Genomic DNA, 24,869 nt, shown 5'->3' on the forward strand with positions numbered 1-24,869 from the left:
AGGCGTGGAAAATACCTATACAGTATATCTCTGCCACTACCTAGGGCTGGAACTAGGTACTAGGTAGTCTACCTAAGTCCATAACTGAGCAGTAGCAACATATTGGCCATTACCTACTATGTCAACTACCTATGGACTCGATACAATGCACCCTGCATTTGCTCACGCGCTAACATTTTGACCTGGTAGGTAGAAGCATGTACAATAAGAAGAACCCCTTCCTCAAGTATAATGAGAGAAAAGGGAAAGAAAACCAATGGCAAAACAATAGTCTAGATAGAGGCAAACCAGAAAGGGCGCAAGGAACTAGGGTGTATAGAACTGGGATGTTGACTGTTCATGAGGAGATTAAAACATTTGTTCGGATGAATTTGAGCATCACTTCCACCGATTTCATTTACGGCTCCGACCAATCCACCTGGTCCGTAACGGGGTTTCCACCATCCCGGGCGGATGTGACACGGAGACGGAGGCGAAGTTTGGCGGGAAGGCCCTGGAGATGAAACGTTAGTTTGACACTCGATGTTAAGATAGCAAGGGGAACTTGACATACCGCATTCAGAGCGGTCACACGCATTGACTGTGTGCCTTCCTCGCCAGCCTCTAGATCGGCTTTGCTGATTGCACTCAATTGCAAGCGCTGACTCTTTGGCACGGCGGCTTGTAAGCCAACGTTGGTGAAGCGGTCGAAGTTGGACTCGTTGCGGAAGCGGGCCAATATTTGGGCGTTGGTTCCACTGCGTTGAACCTGCAAGGTAAGAACGAGGCCGTCCTTATTGAGCGCGGTGTGCGCAGGGGTAGAGGCGGTGACGGGGGCGGGCGAAATAGAAGGCGAAGGCGCAGAAGCACCCATGCCACCAGCCAGCAGATCCATCGATGCGGATGTCGGTTGTGTGGGCTGAGGGGACGGCGAAGGGCCATTGGAACCGAAGAGGTCCATAATCGCGCCGTGCGAGGCCTGTTGGCTGGTAGGCCCAGGCGACGGAGAAGATAAACCCGAGTCTCCACCAAGGATGTCTGCCAGCAGATCGGCGGTTCCAGTCGAGGTCGGGCTAGTGACAGGGGCGTCGGATCCGCCAACCAGGTCAAGAAGGAGGTCATGCTCAGCTGGTTTGGCCGTCTTTGTCGCCGACTTGCCGGGGAGAACCTTGCTTTGGCGTTTCTTAGGGGCGGGGGCGCCGAATACCCGTTGCTCCTCCCGAATTTCAGGCGGGGGCATCCGCTCCAGCACACCACGTCGAATCTGGTCGTAGCCGAAGAGGTTGGTATATTCAACGGCACGCTGCTGAATCTCAACACTTAGATCCGCAGTACGACTGGAAAGCAGACGGCGTAGACGTTCGATCTGAGCGGGATCCGACATGCGCACAGTAAGCTTCATGGATGCAGTGATAATATATTCAACAACAATCTGGGAGGCATAGGTGCTGTTAAGTATGTTGGTGAAGAGGTCGACGATGTCGCTCTCTCGAACTTCCTTGACCAGCTCTTCTTCCTCGTACTGACCGCCCTGGAGCAGATTGTCGGCATATTCACCGATGGTCCATGTAGCAGCCAGTGTGAGACCTTCTTGTGAGATGTCCTCCTTCACTGAGGAGTAAAGCTTCTGTACCGCATAAGTCTGCAAGTCAGGGGTAGTCGCAATGAGACGGACGAATGAGGAGAGTATTTGTTCTTTGACGTAGTTCCCAGCCAGCTTGAGAATTCGCAGAACAGTGTCCATGTGCCACCGCTTGTTGGGCGCGAACCGATCTGCCGCGATGCCGATTTGTGTCGTCATCAGAGACTTGAATTCGTTGTCGGCTACTTCCAGGAAGGCCAGCAGCTCTCGCACTAATACCCGCACATTGCTTTCGTTGATCAGCATGAAGCTGAGATCGAGCGCTCGCCGGCGAATGCTAATATCAGGGTCCCGCAGGCACTCCAAGATTGTGTTGCGATGTCTTTGCACCGCGTTGGGTTCAATTGCAACAACCTTGTTCAACGTGTTCAGCGCAACGTAACGGATATTATTGTCCTTGTTGGCCAGGAACTTGCCCAGAATGTTGACACCCAGCACCCTCAACCCCGAGTCGGCTTCGATATCCAGGATTGTGAGAACAGCCTCGTATAGGATAGAGTTACCGACATTCTTTGAGGAATCCGTGTTCGTGGCCACCTGGGCCAAGATGTCATTGATCAGTTCGCTGGTGGCCACATCTCCCCGACCCAATACACGTAGGAACCGCAGGATCTTGACTTGTAGGAAAGGGTCTGTGATACCGGACACGTCATGCTCGGGAGCATACCCGGAGGTTGTCAGCCCCTTCAAAGCGCGAACAAGTCCTCCAGCCAGCGGCCGGAACATTTCGATCACCCCCTCAGGCCCTTCCTCCTCTTCTTCTGCCTCGCATAGATCAATCGCCAGTGTCAAACCACAGAGCAGGACGCCATGATTTCGGTCTGACAAGAGGTTCTTGGCCTTCTCGAGGAAGTGTTCGTGTAGGTCTGGAACCTTGCGACATATCCGCATGGCACAAATCGCTGCCTTCCGCCGAATGTAGGGGTTGGCCGTCGACATAAGGGTTTCAACTTCGGGGAACAAATCACGAGACATTTCGACCGAGGCGATGTTACCGAGGGCACATAGGGCAAGACCGACGATATATTGGTTGGAGTGGTTGAGGTCACTGAATAGTCAGCACGGCTTCAACCAGATCAGCTACCAAGACACTCACTTTTTCAAAGAATTGGTCACAAGTGTCAGAACTTCCTGGTTCTCATCCAACAACAGCATGGTTCCCAGATAACCCAACCGCTTGTCAGCGAATCGGTGTGAGGCGAGGAGTTTCAAGCATTCGATTTGGCCGAAGTGAGTGCGCTCTCCGAGAGTGAACAGATACAAGAGCTTGGCGACATTATTCCTCCTATCGATAGTTAGAGATCGATCGAGTATTCAATTGAGACGGATGCTGAAGCTCACCGGATGCCGGAATCATGACTCTCTTCTCGAAACGATGCGCGAATGGCGGCGCTTTCTTTTTGAATGACAGCACGTTCATCGGCGATTGTCTTGGCAGATCGAACATTCCGAATGAATTGCTTAACTATAGGCAATTTGGATTGCGCGGTCAGAGTGCATCTCAGGGGAGGAGGGGCGGCGGGCAGCACTTACGGGAAGACATGGCGGCTGGAGGGACCCCCGACGGGGTAAGGAGGAAAGATATTCAATGGGGAAGAAGAGCCAAGGACAGGGTCAAGAAGGCAAACAAACCGCCGTGCTCATGAACCAAGTAAAGCGGAGAAACGTCAAGGCTGTTGAATTGGAGGTCTGGACTGCTTTATTATTATTCCTCATGGCAGTCGACCTGGCTTCTTGGCATGGGGCACTAGCCTGCAAGTGGACTAGCGTGACCACACTGACTCACCTGACTTTGATGCCCCATCCGAGCACACCGCCTTCATAAAGACACCTGAGGCACCAGAATGACATAAGTGGCATGCCACTTTTGGAACTTACTCCGTACAAGGTACAATACAGGCACGCGGGGGATCTATAAACATTTCCTCGTCGCAAAAGGACCTTGTTTATCTGGATGGGGTCTTCTCGATTAGATTAGAAGCCCACATATATATGTGACTGAAGGCTTGTAGATCCCCCAACAGCTCAACACTTTGTCAATATGTCTGCCTGGAGATGTGTATGGTACTGTGTAACTATCATACAAATAAGGCCCGCCAACTGACGTAGTGGTCCGTTCTTTTTGGTTTCGAATCCAAGTCAACAACAAAGCCAAGATTCCATCCTCATATGATATTAGCGGCTTATCTGCCTGCTCTCTTTCCTCATGCGCAAACCTCTTGCTTCTGAAATTGCATACAAATAGAATGTCGAGCGCCGTTTCCCATGAATCTGCAACTTTACGGTCACGCGCTGCGCCGGACCAGCCCGAGGGGAAGTCCGACGTCGCTCTCCCCTTTCCGCTAGAGAAGTTGGCACAGGAATCGAGGTGAGCTGCTCCAAAACAATCCTCGAACTCAGCCCCGTCTAACAGTTTTGTCGCATCCCAGTGGTCGCTCTACCCCTGTCGCCGAAGATGCGCCTCCGTCAGTCCAGTCGATCGCGTCTGCGAGGAGGCAAGCCCGCGCGCGCAATCGCCTGTTTTATACCATAGATTATGTGCCCCGTGTGTCGCATTTCGACCCCGAAAGTGACTATCATAACTTTAGAGGGTTCTTTACTCTCTTTTGGATTGGCCTGGCCATCATGGTCGGAACCAGCATTTTGCGCAATATCAAGGACACCGGATACCCCCTGCAGGTGCGCGTCTGGAGTCTCTTGACAGCCAATGTGTGGGGAATGGGACTCAGTGATGCGGCGATGGTGGTGAGCTCGGCACTCGTACTGCCTATGCATAAGCTTTGGCGAAGTGGTCCAAAGTGGCTGCGATGGTCGCGCGGAGGTATGATATTACAGAGCTTGGCTGAAGTCTTTTGGTTGGTTCTGTGGATCAAGTGAGTTTACATTCCATGCACCATGGTACCATTGGCAGTGTTAACCTGGTTACCAGCTGGCCTTTCATGATGCAGTGGACCTGGACTGCGCAGGTGTTCTTCACTCTGCACACTCTAACCATTCTGATGAAACTGCACTCATACGCTTTCTACAATGGGCATCTCAGTGAGACAGAGCTGCGTCTTGCCTCTCTTGACAATCCAGGCCAAAAGGCGCCCGACGCTGCAGCCGCTGTGCATTACCCCGAGATCCATCGACGTCGGCCGTCAATCAAGAAGCGGGATGAAGATCAGCCCATAGAGCCATTGGAGAAATTGCGCGAAGATCTCGCTACGGAGTTGACTTCTCCGTTGGGCAACATCTCGTATCCGCAGAACCTTCACGTTGGCAACTACGTCGACTTCCTCTTTTGTCCGACTCTTTGCTATGAGCTGGAATATCCGCGGCGGCAGGAACGACGTTGGTCAGAGATAGGCTACAAGACTGCTGCCATCTTTGGTTGCATTTTTCTTCTCACCCTGACTAGCGAGGAATTTATCATGCCAGTGTTGGAAGACGCCGGCGCCCAGCTCCGTGTTTTCTCTAATCTCACAGACAAGGCTCTTGTCCTTGCCGAAACCATCAGCATGCTCCTCTTTCCCTTCATGATCATTTTCTTGCTGGTGTTCCTCGTCATCTTTGAGTACGTGCTGGGTGCGTTCGCGGAGATGACCCGGTTTGCTGACCGCCACTTTTATGCCGATTGGTGGAATTCATGCGACTGGTAAGTTATAGCTATGATAGCACGCGATGAAACGTGTCGGTTAATCAATCTTTTTAGGATGGAGTTCTCTCGCGAGTGGAACGTCCCTGTTCACCACTTCCTCTTCCGCCACGTTTACTACCCATCCCGATCTAACTTCTCCCAGCCCGTGGCTATGGTAATTACATTCTTGGTCAGCGCTGTCTTCCATGAGCTGGTCATGAGCTGCATCACCAAAAAGCTTCGGGGATACGGATTCATTGCTATGATGCTCCAGTTGCCGATTGTTGCGATTCAGAAGTCCCGCTTCTTCCGCGGCCGGACAACTCTCAATGTAAGTCCATGCAGAATACCCCAGCGCCTTACGGATATTCACTGACCTCCCTGAAAGAATGCCTTCTTCTGGTTCTCAATGATCTTAGGTCTGTCTATGGTAAGTTAACGCTCCGTTTTGTTGCCAGGGTACGCACCATGTGAGTGCTTTCAGTACTAATGGTCGTTCCTGTCTAGATGTGCGCACTCTACGTCCTGATCTGAATGGACTCTCACTTCATGCACCTTGTGCCTGGACTCAGCTGGGTCTGGCAGGTTGAGCCAAGGAAGATATCCTGTCAGCCTGCCTAACACAGAACCTGTCATTGGCTCTCTCGCCCTGTATATAGCTCTTGTGATCTTTGTGCTAATTTTCTTTTAATGAAATATACCACTTTTTTGCGCTATCATCAATCTCCAGCTGCGCGCTCAACATTTCTAGCCAAGTCTGCTGCTAATGTAGTATCTATTGCTGACCTACTGTCGAGGCATCGGACTGGTTTCCTGCTGCCTTGCCACTCTTACGGACAGGTCAGTGCCAACCATGGCCCCATGGTCTCCTCTCAACCAATCTCGGACATTTCGAATTGAAGTCAGGGGCTCCATCTTCAATCCCTTCCCGCAAGAAGCCTGTACCACTGGGCTTCTTCATATATGTCCAACGTCCTGAAGCCCCCATAAATCAATATCTGTTCACGTGGAGAATAGGGTGAGTATGTCCAGGGACCAGACGGTCACAAGTAGGCGCGGAGACGCAAGTTAAGATACCTCCGTGAAGGCCCCAACGCAGAGAAATTGCATGCAGTAGAGACCACTCGGGGATTAGGATCACTCATTCATGAATCATGACACAGTGGTCTAGTGTTGACTTGGTGACGGGAGACCTGTAGGAGTCATGTCAGTCTTATCTCTGTTTACTGGGTGCTTCAACGGTATCGAACGATGAAATGGCAAGGAAGAATCGATAGAAAGCGTGTCACCCTGGTATCATGTCGTCAATCGGAACAAGGTGTTTCCAATGAGCTGCTCATGGAAGCTAGGTTGTAAGCTTTGAAGGTCACATGTTCTTGGGGATGTATGACCGGGTTGTCTGTGGTCTTTCTTGGGAAGTCACAAGATCAGATCATTGACTGCCCAAACAGGCAGGCATCTCTTTGGATATAAATATCGGGAACTTCTCTCAGTTCTTGACTTTTTCTCTCATCTCCCTTCTCCTACTTACTTCTTCCCTTTCCCTCTTCCCTTTCCCTCTTCCGTATTCCCCCTTCCTCTTCCGTTTCCCCCTTCCTTTCTCCTCTTCCCTTTCTCCTCTTCCCTTCTTCTATTCCCTTCCCCTGTCTGCTTTGGTCGTTATTTCGATTCTCATTTAAATAGGTGTGACGGAAACCTCGCTGTCCTCGCAAAAAGATGTACTTCGGTACTAAGTGGGATTGACCAAAAACTTGTGGGTCAGAGCGAGTCCTTAGCACAACAGTCTACTATGATCTTCTTCATGGTAACCTACCTCATTGGTACCGAGTACATCTCCGAGTCTTAAGTCCAAGGGCGAGGTTTATCAGTGATGCACCTGATCTCCTCCTCTCTTCCCCTCTTCTCTTCTCCTGTCTGCTTTGGCTGTTATCTCGATTCGTGACGGTAACCTCGCTGTCCTTGCAAAAAGATGTACTTCGGTACTAAGCGGGATTGACCAAAAACGTGTGGGTCAGAGCGAGTCCATGGCACAACAGTCTACTATGATCTTCTTCATGGCAACCTACCTCATTGGTACCGAGTACATCTCCGAGTCCGAGTCTAAGTCCAAGGGCGAGGTTTATCAGTGATGTACCTGATCTCCTCTCTCCTCCTCTCTCCTCCTCTCTCCTCCTCTCTCCTCCTCCTCCTCCTCCCATCTCCTCCTCCCGTCTCCTCCTTCTCCTGTCTGATTTGATTGATATCGTGATTCCCCTCCCTCGGTGCAAGTGTTCTACCTCCCGAACTACCCCCTCGACCGGTGTGCCCCGGAACCTGCCCCTCGCAAAGGGATGTACTTCGGTACTAGCGGGTATGACTAAAAACCTGTGGGACGGAGCTAGGGTCCAGGGCCACACTTTGTCTCTTATTCTTATCTTGATGCACCATAGCATCACCTTGTCTACTATTCTTGTCTTGATGCCTCTGATGTATATAGTGATGAGATCTGCCGGCTTCTCTGGCAGATCGATGGTCTGCCTGTTTATGATCCAGAGGTGCGAGTCTTCTGTGGTCAGTTCATACAGCAGACGACAGATCAAAATGTTCCGCCGCTTTTATGATCAGTGGGTATCTCACCGGTCGTCCTGGCACTGGAAGACATCCCTAAATCCAATATGTCCTGCTGGTAGCTTGATCTTCTCTCAAAGTATTCTTGTCATGTGTCTCTGATTGTTCATTGTCCCTATTCTTTTGTTGTGTACTATACAAACAATTAATCTCATAATCCTAAATCCAAGGGCCGCTGTAATCATAGTACCTACTGTACCTGGGGCACTTTCTATCCCGTTAGCATTGTGACCATCTTGAACGCTGTGGTATGGACGGGTAGTAGATCTGGGGCTCGTGGGGGATCTGCAGAGAGCCGCCCAAGCCCACTGTGGCGCATCGTGGCGTGTCACCATCCGTGCACAACCCCAATAGATCGCGATCTCTCGCAGACCTCATCAGGTTGACAGGTTCGCCCAACGTGGAGCCTGAAGGTCCGAATTAATGATATCCGGCGAATGTGCCCATATGGTCACTCCAGTCCTTGTTGCATCCAGCCCGAGTACAGCGATCAAGAGGCATGCTCTAGCGTCGACAGGCAGGGCTGTGAGGGGCTGAGGGGCTGACATTCTGCCAGGTCCAGTACCCGTCTCAACCTGAGCGACGCAAAGTGGCTGATGCTAATGTGCGGGCTAGTGTGCGTTTGGCTAATGTTACAGAGAGCAGGCCCGATAAGCATTAAGCAAGGATCCCAGCTGATCACCCTGTACGTCGATTTTTATGTGTCTCTCGTTAGTCACTGCCTTTTCCACGAAGATGAGATTCAGTCACTGTATTCTGTTTTGCAGGTCACTGAGAAGAGTCAAGGATCTGCAGCAACCGATGATGGCCCACTCGGCCCACGGTCCACCTGTCTCCTCCCTACTACACGCCCGACGCCAGAGACCAGACGAACGGACGACTCGGAGGCATACCGAATGATCGCTGCACTATGCAGATGTCTTTGTGTTTGCAAACTGAGGGCTCTCATAGTTTGTCATTCTCTTTGTTTATCCAGGCTTTATAAACAGCCTGCTTTTCCATAAGGTAGTCTCATGGATCAGTCTCTTCTTCCTGATTTTCCCCATGCTAGTTTCGTAGCCTCTCAACACAAACAATGTGCATACCGAGGTTTGTGGCAAGAAATTACAGCCCCAGGCCTCTTTGAGGTACTGGTTGTCGATAGACATGTTTGAACATGTCACTTGGCCCCATCTTGTCCCAGAGGCTTAAGACGTCGGCCCAGTCTCCATTGGTTCGCTTGCTATCTCCTGCCATTTTCCATTATATCAAGAGGAACCTTGATACGAGCGGCAAGATTTGCCAGATGACTGGGTCAGGTAAGTGTTAGTATATTATCAAAGCGGCAGGAGACAGGAAGCAAACCAATGGAGACTGGGCCGACGTCCTAAGCCTCTGGGACAAGATGGGGCCAAGTGACATGTTCAAACATGTTGATCGATCTTCATTTGCACTACATCCATCATGACTGAAGAGCCATAGTGGAAGTAAGAAGAAGGAGTATACTGTTGTCGAAGAGATATTCGATTATCTATGGTCTCTCAGCCCTGGGGGTGAGGGGGTTAGGTGACCCTTGTCTGATAGGCTCGTGGTCGTGGGCTGGATAGTAAGAAGGGCAAAATCATACCTACCAACACTTTCTTCCTCTCTGCAGTAAATGCTTTATACCAAAATGATAGTTATTCAACCATACCTTAAGGTAATCAATAGCTTTCAACAAGTCAGCTCAAGGTGCTAGGTGTAGAAGCAAGTCACAAACCGAATCAATTTTCGAGCCTTCTAGATACATACTATTCCCAATATAACACCACAACTCAAGTATCCCAAACATTCTAGTCTTAAGAAATCCAATCACCGTAAAATATGTGGCTTCTACCACCTGCGCACTTCCTGTGGCCCCATTGATAACCCAGCCCAGTCCAACCAACCCGAGACCCAACTTGGAACGGATCCGTCTTACAGTGCGAGGTAAGCAAATAAAAAGACATGGATATAACGAATAAAACCAGGATCATGGCATGTCATATCTCAAAGCGCGTAAATCGTTAATTGTAGTTCCCCGGCAAGGTAGTCCAAGGGGTATCTAGCGGTAACCCGGGTGCGTGCAACAGCATAAAGAGAAAGAGGGAGAGGGGAAAAAAGTAAGAACAAACTAGAAAGAAAACAGAAAGGGGAATAAGATAGTAAGCAGAACCAAGCAACTTCATACGCCACAAGCGTAGGATTTGAGGGCAGCCCAGCATGCAACACACCATCCACACCCTATATCCCATTTCCCAGTGCGCCGGCGGTTGCAACAAAGATACACCCCGGCTGTGCGGGAGTGGAAGCAGGCCAGGTGACACGAGCCAAGTAGACCCGAAAAAGAAGTTCCAACTGCCCACTGGAATGGACAATGGAAATGCAGGAGGCACGTGCAACGTGCATAATTCCGGTGGAATGGAAGAATCCTTGATGCGCCCAGGATCGGATTGAAAGAATGCTAGATTGCTCAAACGGATAAAATCAATTCCCGGGGATAAAAATGGGTTCTCCACTAATTGTGAAATGCTGCTTTGCTGCAGCAAACATATGGACAAGAAGGAATGCGAAAGGTAAAAATTGAAAAACGCCGCCAGCCCCGTAAGATAAAAACATAAACATGGGAAGGTTCCAAATTAAAAGCAAAAGTGTCGTAAGGGTAGTTTGTAATTTGTAATTTGTCGTAGGTGCTCATCTTTCGTGGGTTTCATGATTGCTTCAAGCAACTAATAGGCAGACTGGCGTCTCCCCACCGGAGGACGATAATCGTCCTCGCAGTAATAGGCGCGAGGCCTGGGGGAGTAGCTGACGTCTTCCGGCTTGTATGTCCGGGAGTACTTGATATCCTTCTCTTTCGGACGGGAAATGTATTCGACGTCCGGCTGAGTGCGAGTAGTACGTGCAGACCGGGTTTCAGCGCGAGGCGAGGCTTCGGTGTAAGTCTGGTACGTGCTACTTCGCTTAGGTGGCTGTCGTGTAGGAGTTGGACGCTCCCGGTCGGGGGATCTTGCCGTGCGGTACTTCGATGATTTCGGTTCGACAACGATGTGATCTGGTTCCTCAACGATCTTGTAGCGTGTGTTCGAAATCTTCGGGGAGCTGCCTCTGGGTAACATTTCAGGAGTGCCGGGGCTGGAATAGCCTGAGTCGTTGCGATCACGCGTTTTGGACGTGCGCGATGGCACCTCCTCGTACATCATTTGGTAGAGGGTCGAGCTGTGACCTTGCTTTGGGCGTGTGTAACCGGTGGCGGTTGCAGAGCGGGATGTCAAGAATGGAGGACGGAAAGACGCCTTGATGCTCGGGGAGGTTACTGAGGACTGCATCTTGGGTGGCTTGGTCTCGTAAGCTCGTGGCGTCTCCAGGTGTTCGTAGGAGTCGTCGCGTGATGATGAACGGTGTCGGGTGCGGGTGTACCGAGCCGAGGACCGCGCGCCGGCAGATTCTGGTTCCGTCGAGTCGTAACCATGGTAGCGGCGTGGGGACTTGGAACTCCGACCTGTCTTGGACGCGATATAATCCTCCGCACTGAAAGACTGGCTGTCAATCTTGGATTGCCAGTGATCCGACAAATCAGATTCCTCCTCGTAGCGGCGTTCGCGGCGACGGGAGGACTCCAAAGGTCGGGACCGCGAATCGCGCTCTCGACGGGGCGTGGTTGAGATTCGGGTGTACACACGGCGGGGAACACTAGAATCAGATGCCTCTTCGTCGGATTCAAGGTACGGTTCGAAGGTGTCATGCTTCGCCTCGGCTTGCCGTCTGCGTTCCTGATCGCGGGTCTTCGCACGGTCGGAATGTGTCGCCTTGACTGATTCCTTCCGTTCCTTCGCTTGACGATACGTGCTTAACGGTGTCCGAGTCTTCTTCTTCTCTTCTGTGGCTTTCGGCTTCGAGCGCAGACCGAACTCATCATACTTGCGAGACACCGAGCGTGGCTCCTCCGTGAAGCGCATCTTCTCCTCGAAGTAGACATCCAATGGGACTCTCTCCTCCACGATATGGCCATTGCGGAATTCGCGGGTGCCGTTTCCACTTCCTCGTGGGGAACCGTACGAAGGATCTGTTCGTCTGCGTTCGAGCAATTCGCGCTTTAGCTCGGCGATCTTGACTGTTTGATCGTATTTGGCTCGCTGCGTTTCGTCAGAAAGCAATTCGTAGGCTTGTTGGACTTGTTGGAATTCGTCTTGGGCAGCACGACGTTGCGATTCATCTTGGATCTTGTCCGGGTGACACTTGAGAACCCGCTTCCGATGGGCGGCCCTGATCTCAGTGAGGGTGGCCTCTTTGGCCACCCCGAGTGTAGCGTATGGGTCTAAGTCTGGTGGTAGTGTCATTGTAGGGGATATTGCTCAATGATTCCCTGAATTGAACTGAATGGGGTGAAAGAAGAAAGAATGGGAGAGTGTGGAAGAATAAAGAGGCGGTGGAGGTGTATATGGAATGTCAAGCAACTTGGATGTTGACGTAGCAAAGATTCCACACCGATCGAGAATGAACTGGAGATGATTTGCAATGCGAAGAAGGGAATTGTCAATATTATGGCCGATTTGCCGTGAAAGATAGACCTGTTAAAGACAAAAAAAACGAAAATAACGATTCAGATAAAACAATGAATTGGCTGTCAGGTCTCTTCTGACGGTCTTAAGCCGACCAGATGTCAGGGGCGAGAAATTTTGCTGCGCCACCTGATGGAAGGCAACGTATGGTTGTAGAATCGGAGTTTGATAGGATAAAGAATCACGACAGAGACATGGAAGCGTATAATCATAGAAAGGAATAAAGAATATCGTCTCTGAAGTCGAAAGACATATGCCCAATCTAATAACCGCGCCCCCCTCCTCTAGAACATCATCATTAAGCCCATTTCCCCAGGACCACTCCTCCCATTACCTACACCGACCACACTTAATTGGCCCGAGCACTTGATCTGATTTGCTGGCGACTACGTCCAATCATGCCTCGTTTTTAAGCACAGTGGGGCGATCAATCAACACGAGGGCATCCCTTGTACGGAGTATGTACTCCGTAAAGGGATCGGGACTTGCCCCCCTCTCTTGGTGGTCGTCATAATGTTCATCTTTACTTCTTCCATGTAGCAGTCTCGATACAGTAGTCCGCCTCCTGCAGGTAGTATCTTTTCGACTTGCCTGAAATGATTACTGGATATGGATTCTTAGCCTTCTTTAGGTTCGGTCGCCTCACTCCTTTCGCTTTTATTTTCTTTCATTATTCATTTATTTGCCTCGTCCGAGGTACACGCTTAGCCAGTCAAACTTAGCTCGCTTGATGAACCTGGAAGGTTCCAAGGTTCGATTGGACGATCCAAGGTTGCTCTGTGGTGTTGTCAGAACAACAGTGCCTGACTTCGCCCACGGTAATCCATCCGTCTTCCCGAGAAGTTCCGTAGGCCTTAATTTTCTTATTCTGAAGAAGTCCGTGGGATCTATATATAGTAAAGTAGGTTGGACTCGCCTGTATTGCATCCAATGTACATTCTATAGTACATATTATGTTTCAATATCCAATATTTGATTCCCAGCTTGCTCCTTAATGATTCCATTGGAATGCAGCTCTCCCGGCAATATTAGTATGCAAATCTCGAGGCCAATAAGTACCCGTTTTTGGATCTTTCAGGCATTGATTCACACCCAATCCCCCAAGACAACAGCTGGCACTCGTCCCACACCGGCTCCATTCTCCCAACGTGTCCGCTTTGATAAAGCACCCCACCAAGACTACGGTGTATCAGCCAATCCTCCATTGACCATGAGATAATTGCAGTAGTCTCTCTACGAAACCACCACTTCTATCTTGGATGGTCGGGCCCACCCGCCTAGTTACTGGTGACCTGGAAAGTCATCTGAACCCAGGACTGCGGTCCGCGCGGCGGACGAATACCCAGACCGGTGTTCGACGGAGCTCATGCGTGTGTCAGCCCCGATCATGACAATTGTACTAGTATTGGGAAAGTGCGTAAAGGCCAGAAGAACTGACGTCCTGTCAGCATCCATTTACCATGATCTTACTATGTCTACAGTCTGAATAGTTATCTACAATGTACATAGGACGTCAGGGGTAGTGGTACTTCCAATCAATGTGCTAAGGCCGTCCAGTACCAAGGCAAGAAACGCGAGACAGCTCACGCACTTTCCCGATCCCGACATTATTTTGACGGCACAGTTCCTGCTGTTCCCGTCCCCTGACTCTGTCAGTTGACAATCTCCCGTGTGATAGTGATGCTAGACTGTTATTTTCTTCTGCTCGGGATGCTCGATTAACCGCCAGCCAACGAAAGCAACGTCCACGGTTAGACCCGATCCTCAGCTTTCCAACTCGACCGCACCAGCCGAATCCATAATCCTCCGATCCCATCAGCGCTGCTCGCAAAGTCACACAAGGCCTCCCATGCCGAAACACAGGAAGCACAGGGTTGTAACCTTATACGCTTAGTCCATGATCAACGGATACCCCTCTTCCCTGACAGTCACGCAACCCCACTACGGCCGGAGGTCGGTGAATTCAGGATTGGACATTATCAGCCAAAGTATGAAGGCTGCGTTTTATATTGTCTAGTCAGAGTAGTAACTAGTGATACTTAAGTAATGTAGTAGATGAGTCTCAAGCATAGCTGAAGCAGACATGGAGTCAGTAACTCAAGCAAGGAAGCTACACAGGCGAGATATGTCGAGTACATACAGTATGCACCACACATGCACCACACATTGTGTGGCTGGGTTGGAAACGGGTACGGGTTTGCTATCCGGGGGCAGAAATACAAATACAGATGCAGGTCGCCTGCAATAGTGCTGTCTAGTATCACCTCATTCAATAGTTAATTCCCTTTACTATTACATACTGTAGGACAGCTGTCGAATCTAGGCAGCGTGGCCAGACCTCTTCACCCAGCCACTAAGCGCCTTCTAGAACGGAGTGTGCCAGGCCAAGCCACAACCCTTGTGAGAAGCATGTGAAACAAGAGAGTGTGAGAGATAATGTGTGTTAGCTCTCAAAATGCCTGAAGAACGGAAGACCAACCACAATCACAAAACGCAAAATCTGAGGGAGATACATGATCAGCCTCGCATGGTCACATCGGGTACGGAGTGTCAGGGAGAAGGGAGGGGCCTGGCATTGGTTGGCTGGAGTCTCTTGTGTTCCTTCTATGCTGAGACATTTGCTGTCCACTAACCGGCCGTTTGGAAGCGCTGCGGTTTCTGGAATTTTTGAAATTCCGGGGAGATCCCCTTTGCAGGTGACATGTGCAGTACACTGTACCTGGGATGAGAAGAGAGTTTGAGGAAAATCCAGACGGGAGTTGTGATATCACAGGCGCGTGTGGCTCAATCTTGAAATGTGATGATCGGTCAGATGGGCTCATGCGGGGTATACATGTACGATGTACTCCGTAGGAGGGGTACACAGCCCGGTTTCGGACACGGGATGTTTGAATAGTTTGAGAGGAGAGGGAATTAGAGAGTAAATCAAGTCCTTCTTTCTGTTTTATTCCTATTAATCTAAGTGGAAGGAATAACATCACTCTGTACAAGTATCCCGTAAACGCCGGAGAGCTGATACTCGATACGCATCGCCATAGACTGCCCAAAATTCACTGTCCAGGTGCGCCGCACATTAATGATGTAAGCGTCGACAATCTGACAGCACTAGGTGCATTCGGTCACTACCCGACCAATCTTAAAGTCATGGAACATCAAGGCACCCAAACACCCGCGTCAACAGGTCAAAGCCCACGAGGTCACTGTACGAATGTACGAAGATTCCAGAGAGAAGGTAGTAGGTACGATTTGGCGTCAAGCCACCATGCAAGACCCAAAGCAAGGCGAAGATTACCATTTCGGACGATCCGGCCGTCGGAATAGACTGCAGTATTGATGGGAAGCTTGCTTGATACCCATGGGTAAATGACCGAGGGTCAGGCGTAATGAGACTCATCTGTTTGCATCCGCGTGGTTGTTGCGCCACACGGGCAGCTCAAGATCGACCACAATCGGCGAATTGAACCGTTTGCCGCCTTGATGTGGCCAACTTGTGGCCACGATAGCGGCGTTGACAATGCAGGTTTCCTTTCTGAGTGTTTGCAAGGCGTGATTGAAATGGATACTGGGGTTAAGGCTACCCGCGCCCAGGCTCGGATGAGTGCTCGGAGAATTTTGTGGACTTGCCATTTCTGGACCTCCTACAGCTGAGTCTGAGTCTGACGCTGGTGAGGTCGGTGCCATCGCTATCGTCTCTAGCAAATCATGCTGCCTAGGAGTAGGGCGCGAAAATCCCTCGTTGTCTAATCGTTCACCTCGTTTGCCAGTTAGATCGACCAGGCTCTGTTTCTTACTGCCCCCAGGGGGCAAAATGCCTCGAGTGACATTTTCAACCAAATCAGAATGCGCCTGTATTCCGGGGTTGGTGATTGTGTTGGTAAGCTCGCCTTGCCATCGGACCCGTTCGTACCCTCGTCCTTCATGTACATGGCCACATACGGCTAAGTGCGGTCTGATGAGGCTCAACGCACCGCGAAGCGCATCACACCCAACGGACACTCCGTTCGGTTTTTGGTCGCAATGGGATCGTGGTGGCGTATGTGTGATGACGATGTCCGTATCGAATGGTATCTGACTCCAAAGCGCAGCAGCATCCCCTGATTCATATCCAAATGCCCAGTTCCCTTGAAATTGCGAGTATGGGGAGCCAAATACTTTGAATAGCGTGTTGGGTCCGTTCGCGCGGGTCAAGCGAATCGTGGCGGGTTCGTGATTTAGCAAAACGACCGAAGGTGACTCTTTGATGAGATTTAAGAGGCGCTGGGAATTTTGAAGTTGCTGGCTGGGAGAGCTCTGTCCGTGCTCGCTGTAGAACGTTGGATCCAATGAGACATCGTGGTTACCTGTTAAAACGATTAGGTGTTTTGTGTTGACCACGTTGTGCGAGTGGGATAGCGGAGTTTGGCGAGAAATCAATATATCATGAAATCATTGCCCAGGGTGAAACCGAGTATGAGTTGGGCACTGAGTTCAGAGACTGACCACCAACTATGATTTTGATTTCAAAGTCGGCCTTGCAGATCCAATCCATTGTCTTCAGGAGCTCTCCTATGGTTCCATTATTCGATAAATCGCCGGCATGGATCAGTACATCCCCTGCTGGGAGCTTGAAGCCTGCTTCAGAGGGCGTATAGCCGTGGGTATCAGAGATGCAGACAAACCGCGTTCTTCGTCCCATGACGCGGAGATCAAGGCGCAGTTTTGTCGAGGGACGACCAAGTCATATGGGTGGTGCCTGGAGTATACTGTGCAAGCGATTTGGCGGGTTGGACATCGGGAAAGAAGGAAGTCTTGTCTGTTAACTTCAATGTTGTAAGAGTGGACATTGTTGGGGGAAAAACAATGGTCTTTAAGACGCGAGGTGCCGCCGGGGAGGGGGTCCACAGATATTTTAGTAAGCGGACCCAATCTCCAGCTTTACCCAGATCATCCACAGATCTAGTTAGGTGATTCAATAATGAAGCAGAAGGAGATAAGGCAGACGGTTCACAACCGTAGTTAACCTGGACACTGGAAACAAGTCAGTACTAGCTGCTGAATACTTCAGATTGATGAGAAAATTCTATATCAACAAAATTCACTGAATGCCATCAATCACCCTGTTGACCTGGAGAAAACTAAACGATTTAACTTCTAGAACACATGTTATCAGCCCTAAGTCAATGCCCTAATGGCACAAAGAAAAGAGGAACCATCGTGACACACAGTGAAAAAATAAGAAAATTACATAATGCGATAACGGGTGGGTCTGGAAGAGATACAGCACGTGATCTCTGCGGCTCATGTGGCTCATGATTGGATAAGCTTAGGGCTGCGACCCTCGCCACTAACACAAAGTGAGCGGACCCTCGCTTAGCTCAGTTTCATCGAGCCATCCGACTTCGTTGTGTGCGTCGACTTGACACCCCCGACAACAACCGCCGACAACATCCATCCCTCGGGACATTAGATCGCCAAGATGTCGTCCTTCGAATCAGTTGTGTGCATAGACGGCAAAGGACACCTTCTCGGTCGTCTGGCCAGCACTGTCGCCAAGCAGCTGCTCAACGGTCAGAAGATCGTCGTTGTGAGATGTGAGGCCCTCAACATCTCCGGCGAGTTCTTCCGTGCGAAGCGTACGTTCAACCCCTCTCGAATCTCTCCCTGCGGTATTTGTGATATTGGGAACTGCCTGAGCAAGTTTATATGGGAAAAATCGACTATCGGCAAAATACGCAACTCGAACTCATAGGCAGTTCTTTCTTGATTATCAGATTGGCGATTAGCCGCCTCGGAGGAAATGCATGAGGGAACAGAATGCTGACAGGAAATTTCACCGTACAGTCAAGTACCACGCCTACCTTCGCAAGATGACTCGCTTCAACCCCACCCGTGGTGGTCCCTTCCACTTCCGCGCTCCCTCCCGCATCCTCTACAAGGCCATCCGCGGCATGATTCCCCACAAGACTGCCCGTGGTGCCGCCGCTATGGAGCGCCTCAAGGTCTTCGAGGGTGTTCCCCCTCCCTACGACAAGAAGAAGCGTGTCGTTGTTCCCCAGGCCCTCCGCGTCCTGCGTCTGCGCCCCGGCCGCAAGTACTGCACCGTTGGCCGTCTCAGCCACGAGGTTGGCTGGAAGTACCAGGATGTTGTTTCCAGGTATGTATACTGCTTGGATATATCACCCAGTGTGATCAATCGGATCAATCGACAATTTCTAACATCATCTTTACAGACTCGAGGAGCGCCGGAAGGTCAAGAGCAAGGCTTACTACGAGCGCAAGAAGGCCGCTCGCCGCACCCTTGCCAAGGCCGAGCAGGGAGCGAATGTGGACAGCAAGACCAAGGATCAGCTTGCTCAGTACGGTTACTAGATACCTTTAGCGCGGCTGGTTGTTGTGTCGAGCGATGGTTCTGGGATGGAATCGCGGACGGTTTTCTTTCAGTGAATTTGGACGGCAAGCCGATTGATTGATTCTCTTATGCGCCCCGGTCCCCTAACTCATGAATCCCACTGTCTGTGACGCACATGATGGCTCGGCGACTGGGGTCTTCGGAGAGTCGGAAAAAACGGAGTCGTTTGGGATGAAAGGTTCAAAATAGCTGGCCGTTGACTCGCGCCGTGGCGGTTTAATCCAAAGAAACAATTTTCAAGAGTTCAACATGATTCTTATGATCAAAAAAATACTTCGACCTATTCTTCTGTTTGGTAATTTCGGGTGGTCTTAACATGATTTCTCCAATGGTAATGTTATCGACTTGCACACATGCCAGCGTCAATACTATGCGTTCCTGTATTCATGTGTCCCTACGTAATTGATTTCCTCTGTCACTTCCTGGCGTTCTCTTTCGGCTTTACACGGTAGTGCTCACTGCTCAGTCCTTAACTTGCCGCCTTTTGCTACCTGAGTAAAACCGAGCACCCGTGGACGTCCCTGACTGCTACATAATCATCAGGCTGGTGTTTGTACTCGGTAGTGACAGTACCCCATTTATTACGATCCTGAAGCCTCTTGATTTGATGCTTCTTCCACATTTACCACATTGGTGACATTCGCAAATTCGTGGGGTTAATCCACATGCGTCCCCACAGCCACCAGAGACCAATCCACGACGATTGATTGAAGGGAAGATAGCCGTAGATCAGAATCCCCCGAAAATGAAGCCATCCCAATCCTTTAGTCCGAACCCCCGGGAAATAGTACCCGCAGTACCCGAACCTCCCCCCTTGTGATCGATCGGCATAGCCTAGGTTAACTGCATCCGTGCCGAACCCATCCCCGCATTTTCCCCAACTTGGAGTAATCCTCCCTCTCTCTTCTTCAATCTTGTTTACATCTTTCAGGAAATACCTTTTATCCATTCAATCCTCAAATCCAACATACCGTCTACTGTGTAACACAACACATTCTTTTGTGCCTCATTCACACGCCCAGTGTAGCATGTCTGGAGTAAAGACTCGACTGTCTGGCCTGCTCGGTCATTTCAACCCAGCTTCGACACCATCCTTTGAACACCGTCTCAATAACCACACGCTATGTCCTACTTTCTTTCTCACTCGTGCTGCTGCCATTGAACCCAATGTAAGCTTTCTTCAGGTAATTGCCGGTACTTCAATTGTCTGACAAGGGATTACATAGGCTGAGGCGATTCATCATGTAACCGCAAACAACAAGGTCCTTCGCAGGAACTACACCGAGCTCGCAGATCGAGCCAGAGGCATAGCTTATTACATCAAAAAGCACGGGTTTACCAGAGTGGGAATTCTATGCCCGAATACTCCAGCATTCCTCGAGTCGATCTTTGGAATCGCCGCAGCTGGTGCTGTAAACGTCGGTGAGCTGTACAAATAATCTTTAGAGTGAAGAACCAATCATCTAACAAACTTCAAGCTGTCAACTATCGTCTGAAGCAGGAAGATATCTGTTATATCTTTGAACATGGCGACGCAGATGCGATCATCGTGGATGCGGAATATGTCCCTCTTCTGGAAAGCTACCGATCCCAACACCCTCACATCCCTATCATTGTGGATACCGATACTGATGCAACGGAGGGTGAGCTAACGGGACCCTTCGATGAGGCTGTTTTGGAAGGCCTCCGGCACGACTTAGAGACCGGTGCACATGGTTGGGAAGGTCTTGAGAGCCAGGCTGCCGATGAAGAGGCCGTCATTGCATTGGCATATACTAGTGGGACTACAGCCCGACCCAAGGGTGTTGAATTTACTCACCGGGGCTGTTATCTGGCTACACTGGGAAATGTAATCGAGTCTGGTCTGAACTCTCAAGGTGGACGTGCCCGTTATCTATGGACGCTGCCCATGTTTCACGCTATGGGTTCGTATTTTCACTTAGGAATTCTTTGATCAGATCCTAACAGCTAACACATGTTGCACATAGGCTGGACATTCCCATGGGCCGTGACAGCTGTGCGTGGCACCCATTATTGCCTCCGCAAGATTGACTACCCAGAAATCTGGAGGCTGCTGAAAGACGAGCATATCACCCATTTCAACGCTGCGCCAACCGTGAACACCTTGCTATGCAACGCAAAAGAAGCAGTCAAGTTGCCCAATCCTGTTCAGGTCACTGTGGCAGCAAGTCCCCCTACGCCTCACCTTTTCGAACAAATGACCAACCTCAACTTGCACCCTGTACATGTCTATGGAATGACTGAGACATATGGCCCGATCACCAAAGGCTACCTGTTGCCGGAGTGGAACACACTTCCTGTCAAGGAAAAGTATCAGAAGATGGCCCGCCAAGGCCATGGGTTTATTACAAGTCTTCCTGCCCGGGTGATCAAGACCGAAGTACCCGAAGGAACTATCGCCGACGTTAGCAAAGATGGCAAGGAGATTGGTGAGATCGTTTTCATTGGAAACATCTGCGCCCGTGGATACTACAAGGACCCCGAGGCGACCCGGAAACTCTATGCAGGAGGTGTTCTACACTCTGGAGACTTGGCTGTCTGGCATCCCGACGGTGCCATTCAGATCCTTGACCGTGCGAAGGATATAATCATCAGTGGTATGTGTTGCGAGCGGCACGAGCTAGAGGAAACTGGCTAACAATAACTAGGTGGCGAGAACATTTCCTCTGTAGCCCTTGAGTCTATGCTGGCCACGCATCCTGACATTCTGGAAGCCGGTGTTGTTTCTGTCCCTGACGCCCATTGGGGAGAACGACCCAAAGCCTTTGTCACGGTGAAGGAAGGCAAGAGCCTTGAGGGTCCGGATGTGATCAACTGGGCCCGGAACAACAGTGGAATCAGCAAATTCATGATTCCCCGAGAAGTGGAGGTGGTTCCTGAACTCCCCAAGACCAGCACTGGCAAAATCCGGAAGAACGTTTTGCGTGACTGGGTTAAGGGAATCAAAGAAGCTTAGATGGACCCCCAAGGCGGGGAAATACTTTCAAGTATATAGATGAGTAGATATCTTAAGCACAACGTACATACATGCCACCTGAAGAAGGTTTGAAAGCGAATTCCCTTCATTCCCTACATTCCAATGATATCAGATGCGTGATATTCCCGTGACATGTAGATCGATCGTAGGTCAAGCACGAGGTCAGCTCAAGCGACCATGATATCTCAGTGGATAGCGTGATCTTTGTAGCATGCCTTACTAAGTTACTTCTTTCTTTTTCCATCTCTTCTACAATATTTGCATGAACAAAGACCCTTTCGATTCAAGCCTAAGAATAGTATCTACACTGGGGCTTATCGAATGATAAGCAGCTCTTGGCACGGACTCCGCACGCAGCACTGTGAAACCCGGCCCCATTGCCTCATCCCCCTCCATTGTCTTTGCCCCTTCTCATTAACCTGCATTGCCTTCCTGATTACGCATTTGCATCTGATACACGGGGGTGTATAAGGATCATGATCTGGATCGTCAGTTCAACTGCATTCTGAACGATCTATCTTTGTCCATCTCTCCCTTGCCCCAAATACGCGCGGTCGACCTACGCTTACGTTCACACCTCGTGCAGCCACTCCCGAATATTTCGCGAAGGATACGTTTATCTACCAGTTCTCTAAAGAACAAGGCCTCACAGCCATTGAGAGAACAAGGATTGGCTGTACCTGTGGACCGGACTTGCCTGTTCTAGCCTTACATGCACGCACCGCCCATGCAGGCTTCCTTCATGAAGTTATGAGATTTCGACCATACAAACATACCGAACCCAGATCCAACCGAGCCACGAAGAGCGAATCACCAAGGGTGGCTAGGATGCATCGTCTACGCGAAGCCGGTCGGTGCTCAAGCGCAGCCCCTTCGGAAACCTCTGGATCGACGTCACCAGAACGCGCTGGCGACGATGACACGGATTTCTTCATGCAACAGGCCAACGACTCCCAGTCATCACTCGGCGTGGCCAATTTCCGCGACTCCCACCCTTCAAATGCAAACTCCGTACATTTGCCGCCGGTCGGCCGCCTCCCACCGGAAATCCTGATTGCGATATTCTCGAAATTGTCAGCGCCTTCCGACATGCTCAATTGTATGTTGGTGTGTCGTGGGTGGGCCGCAAATTCTGTGGGGATACTATGGCATCGGCCGACTTGCAACACTTGGAGTAATCTGGGAAGCGTGGCCATGTCGCTAGGAAAACCGGACAGCCTTTTCAATTATGCAGATCTCATTAAGAGACTGAACCTATCCGCCCTTTCCGAAGATGTCAACGATGGCACTCTTGTCTCTTTCAACCAGTGCAAGCGACTTGAGCGACTGACTCTGACTGGCTGCAAGAACCTGACAGATAAAAGCGTGTCGGACTTGGTGGAGGGGAACCGGCATTTACAGGCGTTGGATGTTTCCGAGTTGCGAAACCTTACCGATCATACAATCGCCTTAGTACCCAGGGATTGCCCCCGTTTGCAAGGACTCAACATCACGAACTGTTCCAAAGTCACCGATGAGGTTTTGCTTCTTGTATCACAAAAGTGTCGCCAAATTAAGAGGGTATGTGGATCGTGTGACTTCTTGGGTGGTCCCCAAGTACTAACTTCATAACAGTTGAAACTCAATGGGGTCTCCAATATCACAGACCGAACAATCCAGTCATTCGCAGAGAATTGCCCATCTATCCTGGAAATTGATCTACATGACTGTAGCCTTGTCACTAGCAAATCGGTGACTCCATTGCTTATGACTTTGCGCCATCTCCGTGAACTGCGGCTCGCCCATTGTGTCGAGATCGATGACACTGCCTTCATGTCGCTACCCCCTCACATGATATTCGACAGTCTTCGCATTCTCGATTTGACCGCATGCGAGCACGTTAGAGATGACTCAGTAGAGCGAATCGTGACCGTGGCTCCGCGAGTGCGCAATTTGGTACTGGCCAAATGCCGCTTCATCACAGATCGATCTGTGATGGCCATTTGCCAACTAGGAAAGAACCTCCACTACGTTCATCTCGGTCATTGTTCCAACATCACAGACACGGCCGTGATTCATTTGGTCAAGGCCTGCAACCGTATTCGATATATTGACCTGGCCTGCTGCAACCTCTTGACGGACCGTAGCGTGCAGCAGTTGGCAACCTTGCCCAAGCTGCGAAGAATCGGGCTAGTCAAGTGTCAGGCTATCACCGATCAGAGCATACTGGCACTGGCACGGCCCAGGATGCACCATGCTTCTGTCAGTAGCCTAGAGCGAGTTCACCTGAGCTATTGCGTTCAGTTAAGGATGAAGGTGAGACCGATTTAAGATCCTGATACTCACAACATGATATACTGACCGTACGGCTTAGGGTATCCATGCTTTGTTGAACAATTGCCCACGCCTGACACATTTAAGTTTGACCGGCGTACAAGAGTTCCTCCGAGATAACCTCACTGCATTCTGCCGGGAAGCTCCCCCGGAGTTCACGCAACAGCAGCGGGATGTTTTCTGTGTGTTCAGCGGTGATGGTGTCAATCGACTCCGTGATCATCTGAATCAAAGTGAACCATCATTCCAGGGAGCCGAAGCTACGATGTACGATGACGACGAAGAACTCGACGAAGATGAGGGCCAAATGACCGGGCTGATGAATGCAACTGTCATCAACGACGGAGACGACGATTATATCGACGTCGGTCCTCTAAATACTTGAAACGATACCCCCTTCCTTTGCGGTCGAAAACGAGATTAGGCGCAAGCCTCTCTCATATCCCATTCATGTCCTCTCATGTTGCCTGCGATTCCTCACCGGGTCAAATAGGCAGCCATATCTCTATCCATATGAGCGAAGGTGACCCTACCATTCTGTGTTATTTTGGGCAATGCATTAGTACGCTAGCGATTACGGACTTTGGATTATTTTTTGTCGGTATGCCATTGCATATGTAGAACTTAAGCAATTCATTTTTTTTTGGGCTTCCTTTCACATGTCATGCGGTTACCTATGGAATTCAAGAACTGCTGTTGTGTTCAAGAATAGTATAGTTCGTGTGCAGCGCATCTGCAATGTAACTGCAGTAGCTCAGAAGTCG

General features: G+C 50.3%; 7 protein-coding genes across 7 annotated transcripts; 4 read left to right on the forward strand and 3 right to left on the reverse strand.

The window, feature by feature from the left end:
- Positions 1 to 397: 397 nt before the first annotated feature.
- Positions 398 to 3,164, reverse strand: N7515_006885 (AP-1 complex subunit gamma; the record flags this gene model as incomplete). Its single annotated transcript, XM_056667629.1, has 5 exons — positions 398 to 493; positions 554 to 2,669; positions 2,718 to 2,906; positions 2,963 to 3,086; positions 3,155 to 3,164. 5 exons carry the CDS (start codon positions 3,162 to 3,164, stop codon positions 398 to 400), a joined length of 2,535 nt encoding a protein of 844 aa, XP_056521225.1.
- Positions 3,165 to 3,867: 703 nt separating this feature from the next.
- Positions 3,868 to 5,774, forward strand: N7515_006886 (putative sterol o-acyltransferase (APE2); the record flags this gene model as incomplete). Its single annotated transcript, XM_056667630.1, has 6 exons — positions 3,868 to 3,989; positions 4,051 to 4,494; positions 4,551 to 5,258; positions 5,316 to 5,571; positions 5,629 to 5,670; positions 5,748 to 5,774. 6 exons carry the CDS (start codon positions 3,868 to 3,870, stop codon positions 5,772 to 5,774), a joined length of 1,599 nt encoding a protein of 532 aa, XP_056521226.1.
- A 4,799-nt stretch (positions 5,775 to 10,573) lies between these two features.
- On the reverse strand, positions 10,574 to 12,184 carry N7515_006887 (J domain-containing protein; the record flags this gene model as incomplete). The annotated part of the gene is made up of 1 exon (XM_056667631.1): positions 10,574 to 12,184. The coding sequence occupies one exon, from the start codon at positions 12,182 to 12,184 to the stop codon at positions 10,574 to 10,576; it is 1,611 nt and encodes a 536-aa protein (XP_056521227.1).
- Positions 12,185 to 15,796: 3,612 nt separating this feature from the next.
- Positions 15,797 to 17,081, reverse strand: N7515_006888 (metallophosphatase domain-containing protein; the record flags this gene model as incomplete). The annotated part of the gene is made up of 2 exons (XM_056667632.1): positions 15,797 to 16,746; positions 16,886 to 17,081. 2 exons carry the CDS (start codon positions 17,079 to 17,081, stop codon positions 15,797 to 15,799), a joined length of 1,146 nt encoding a protein of 381 aa, XP_056521228.1.
- A 780-nt stretch (positions 17,082 to 17,861) lies between these two features.
- On the forward strand, positions 17,862 to 18,851 carry N7515_006889 (60S ribosomal protein uL13; the record flags this gene model as incomplete). The annotated part of the gene is made up of 3 exons (XM_056667633.1): positions 17,862 to 18,018; positions 18,227 to 18,539; positions 18,616 to 18,851. 3 exons carry the CDS (start codon positions 17,862 to 17,864, stop codon positions 18,752 to 18,754), a joined length of 609 nt encoding a protein of 202 aa, XP_056521229.1. The 3' UTR covers positions 18,755 to 18,851.
- A 971-nt stretch (positions 18,852 to 19,822) lies between these two features.
- On the forward strand, positions 19,823 to 21,771 carry N7515_006890 (putative AMP-binding domain protein; the record flags this gene model as incomplete). Its single annotated transcript, XM_056667634.1, has 5 exons — positions 19,823 to 19,963; positions 20,021 to 20,216; positions 20,273 to 20,719; positions 20,783 to 21,412; positions 21,464 to 21,771. 5 exons carry the CDS (start codon positions 19,823 to 19,825, stop codon positions 21,769 to 21,771), a joined length of 1,722 nt encoding a protein of 573 aa, XP_056521230.1.
- Positions 21,772 to 22,620: 849 nt separating this feature from the next.
- On the forward strand, positions 22,621 to 24,490 carry N7515_006891 (putative ubiquitin ligase complex F-box protein GRR1; the record flags this gene model as incomplete). Its single annotated transcript, XM_056667635.1, has 3 exons — positions 22,621 to 23,352; positions 23,407 to 24,087; positions 24,146 to 24,490. The coding sequence occupies 3 exons, from the start codon at positions 22,621 to 22,623 to the stop codon at positions 24,488 to 24,490; spliced, it is 1,758 nt and encodes a 585-aa protein (XP_056521231.1).
- Positions 24,491 to 24,869: the final 379 nt, after the last annotated feature.

Source organism: Penicillium bovifimosum (assembly GCF_028826915.1).
Source record: "Penicillium bovifimosum strain IBT 22155 chromosome Unknown utg000005l_segment0_segment0, whole genome shotgun sequence".
Lineage (NCBI taxonomy): Eukaryota > Fungi > Ascomycota > Eurotiomycetes > Eurotiales > Aspergillaceae > Penicillium > Penicillium bovifimosum.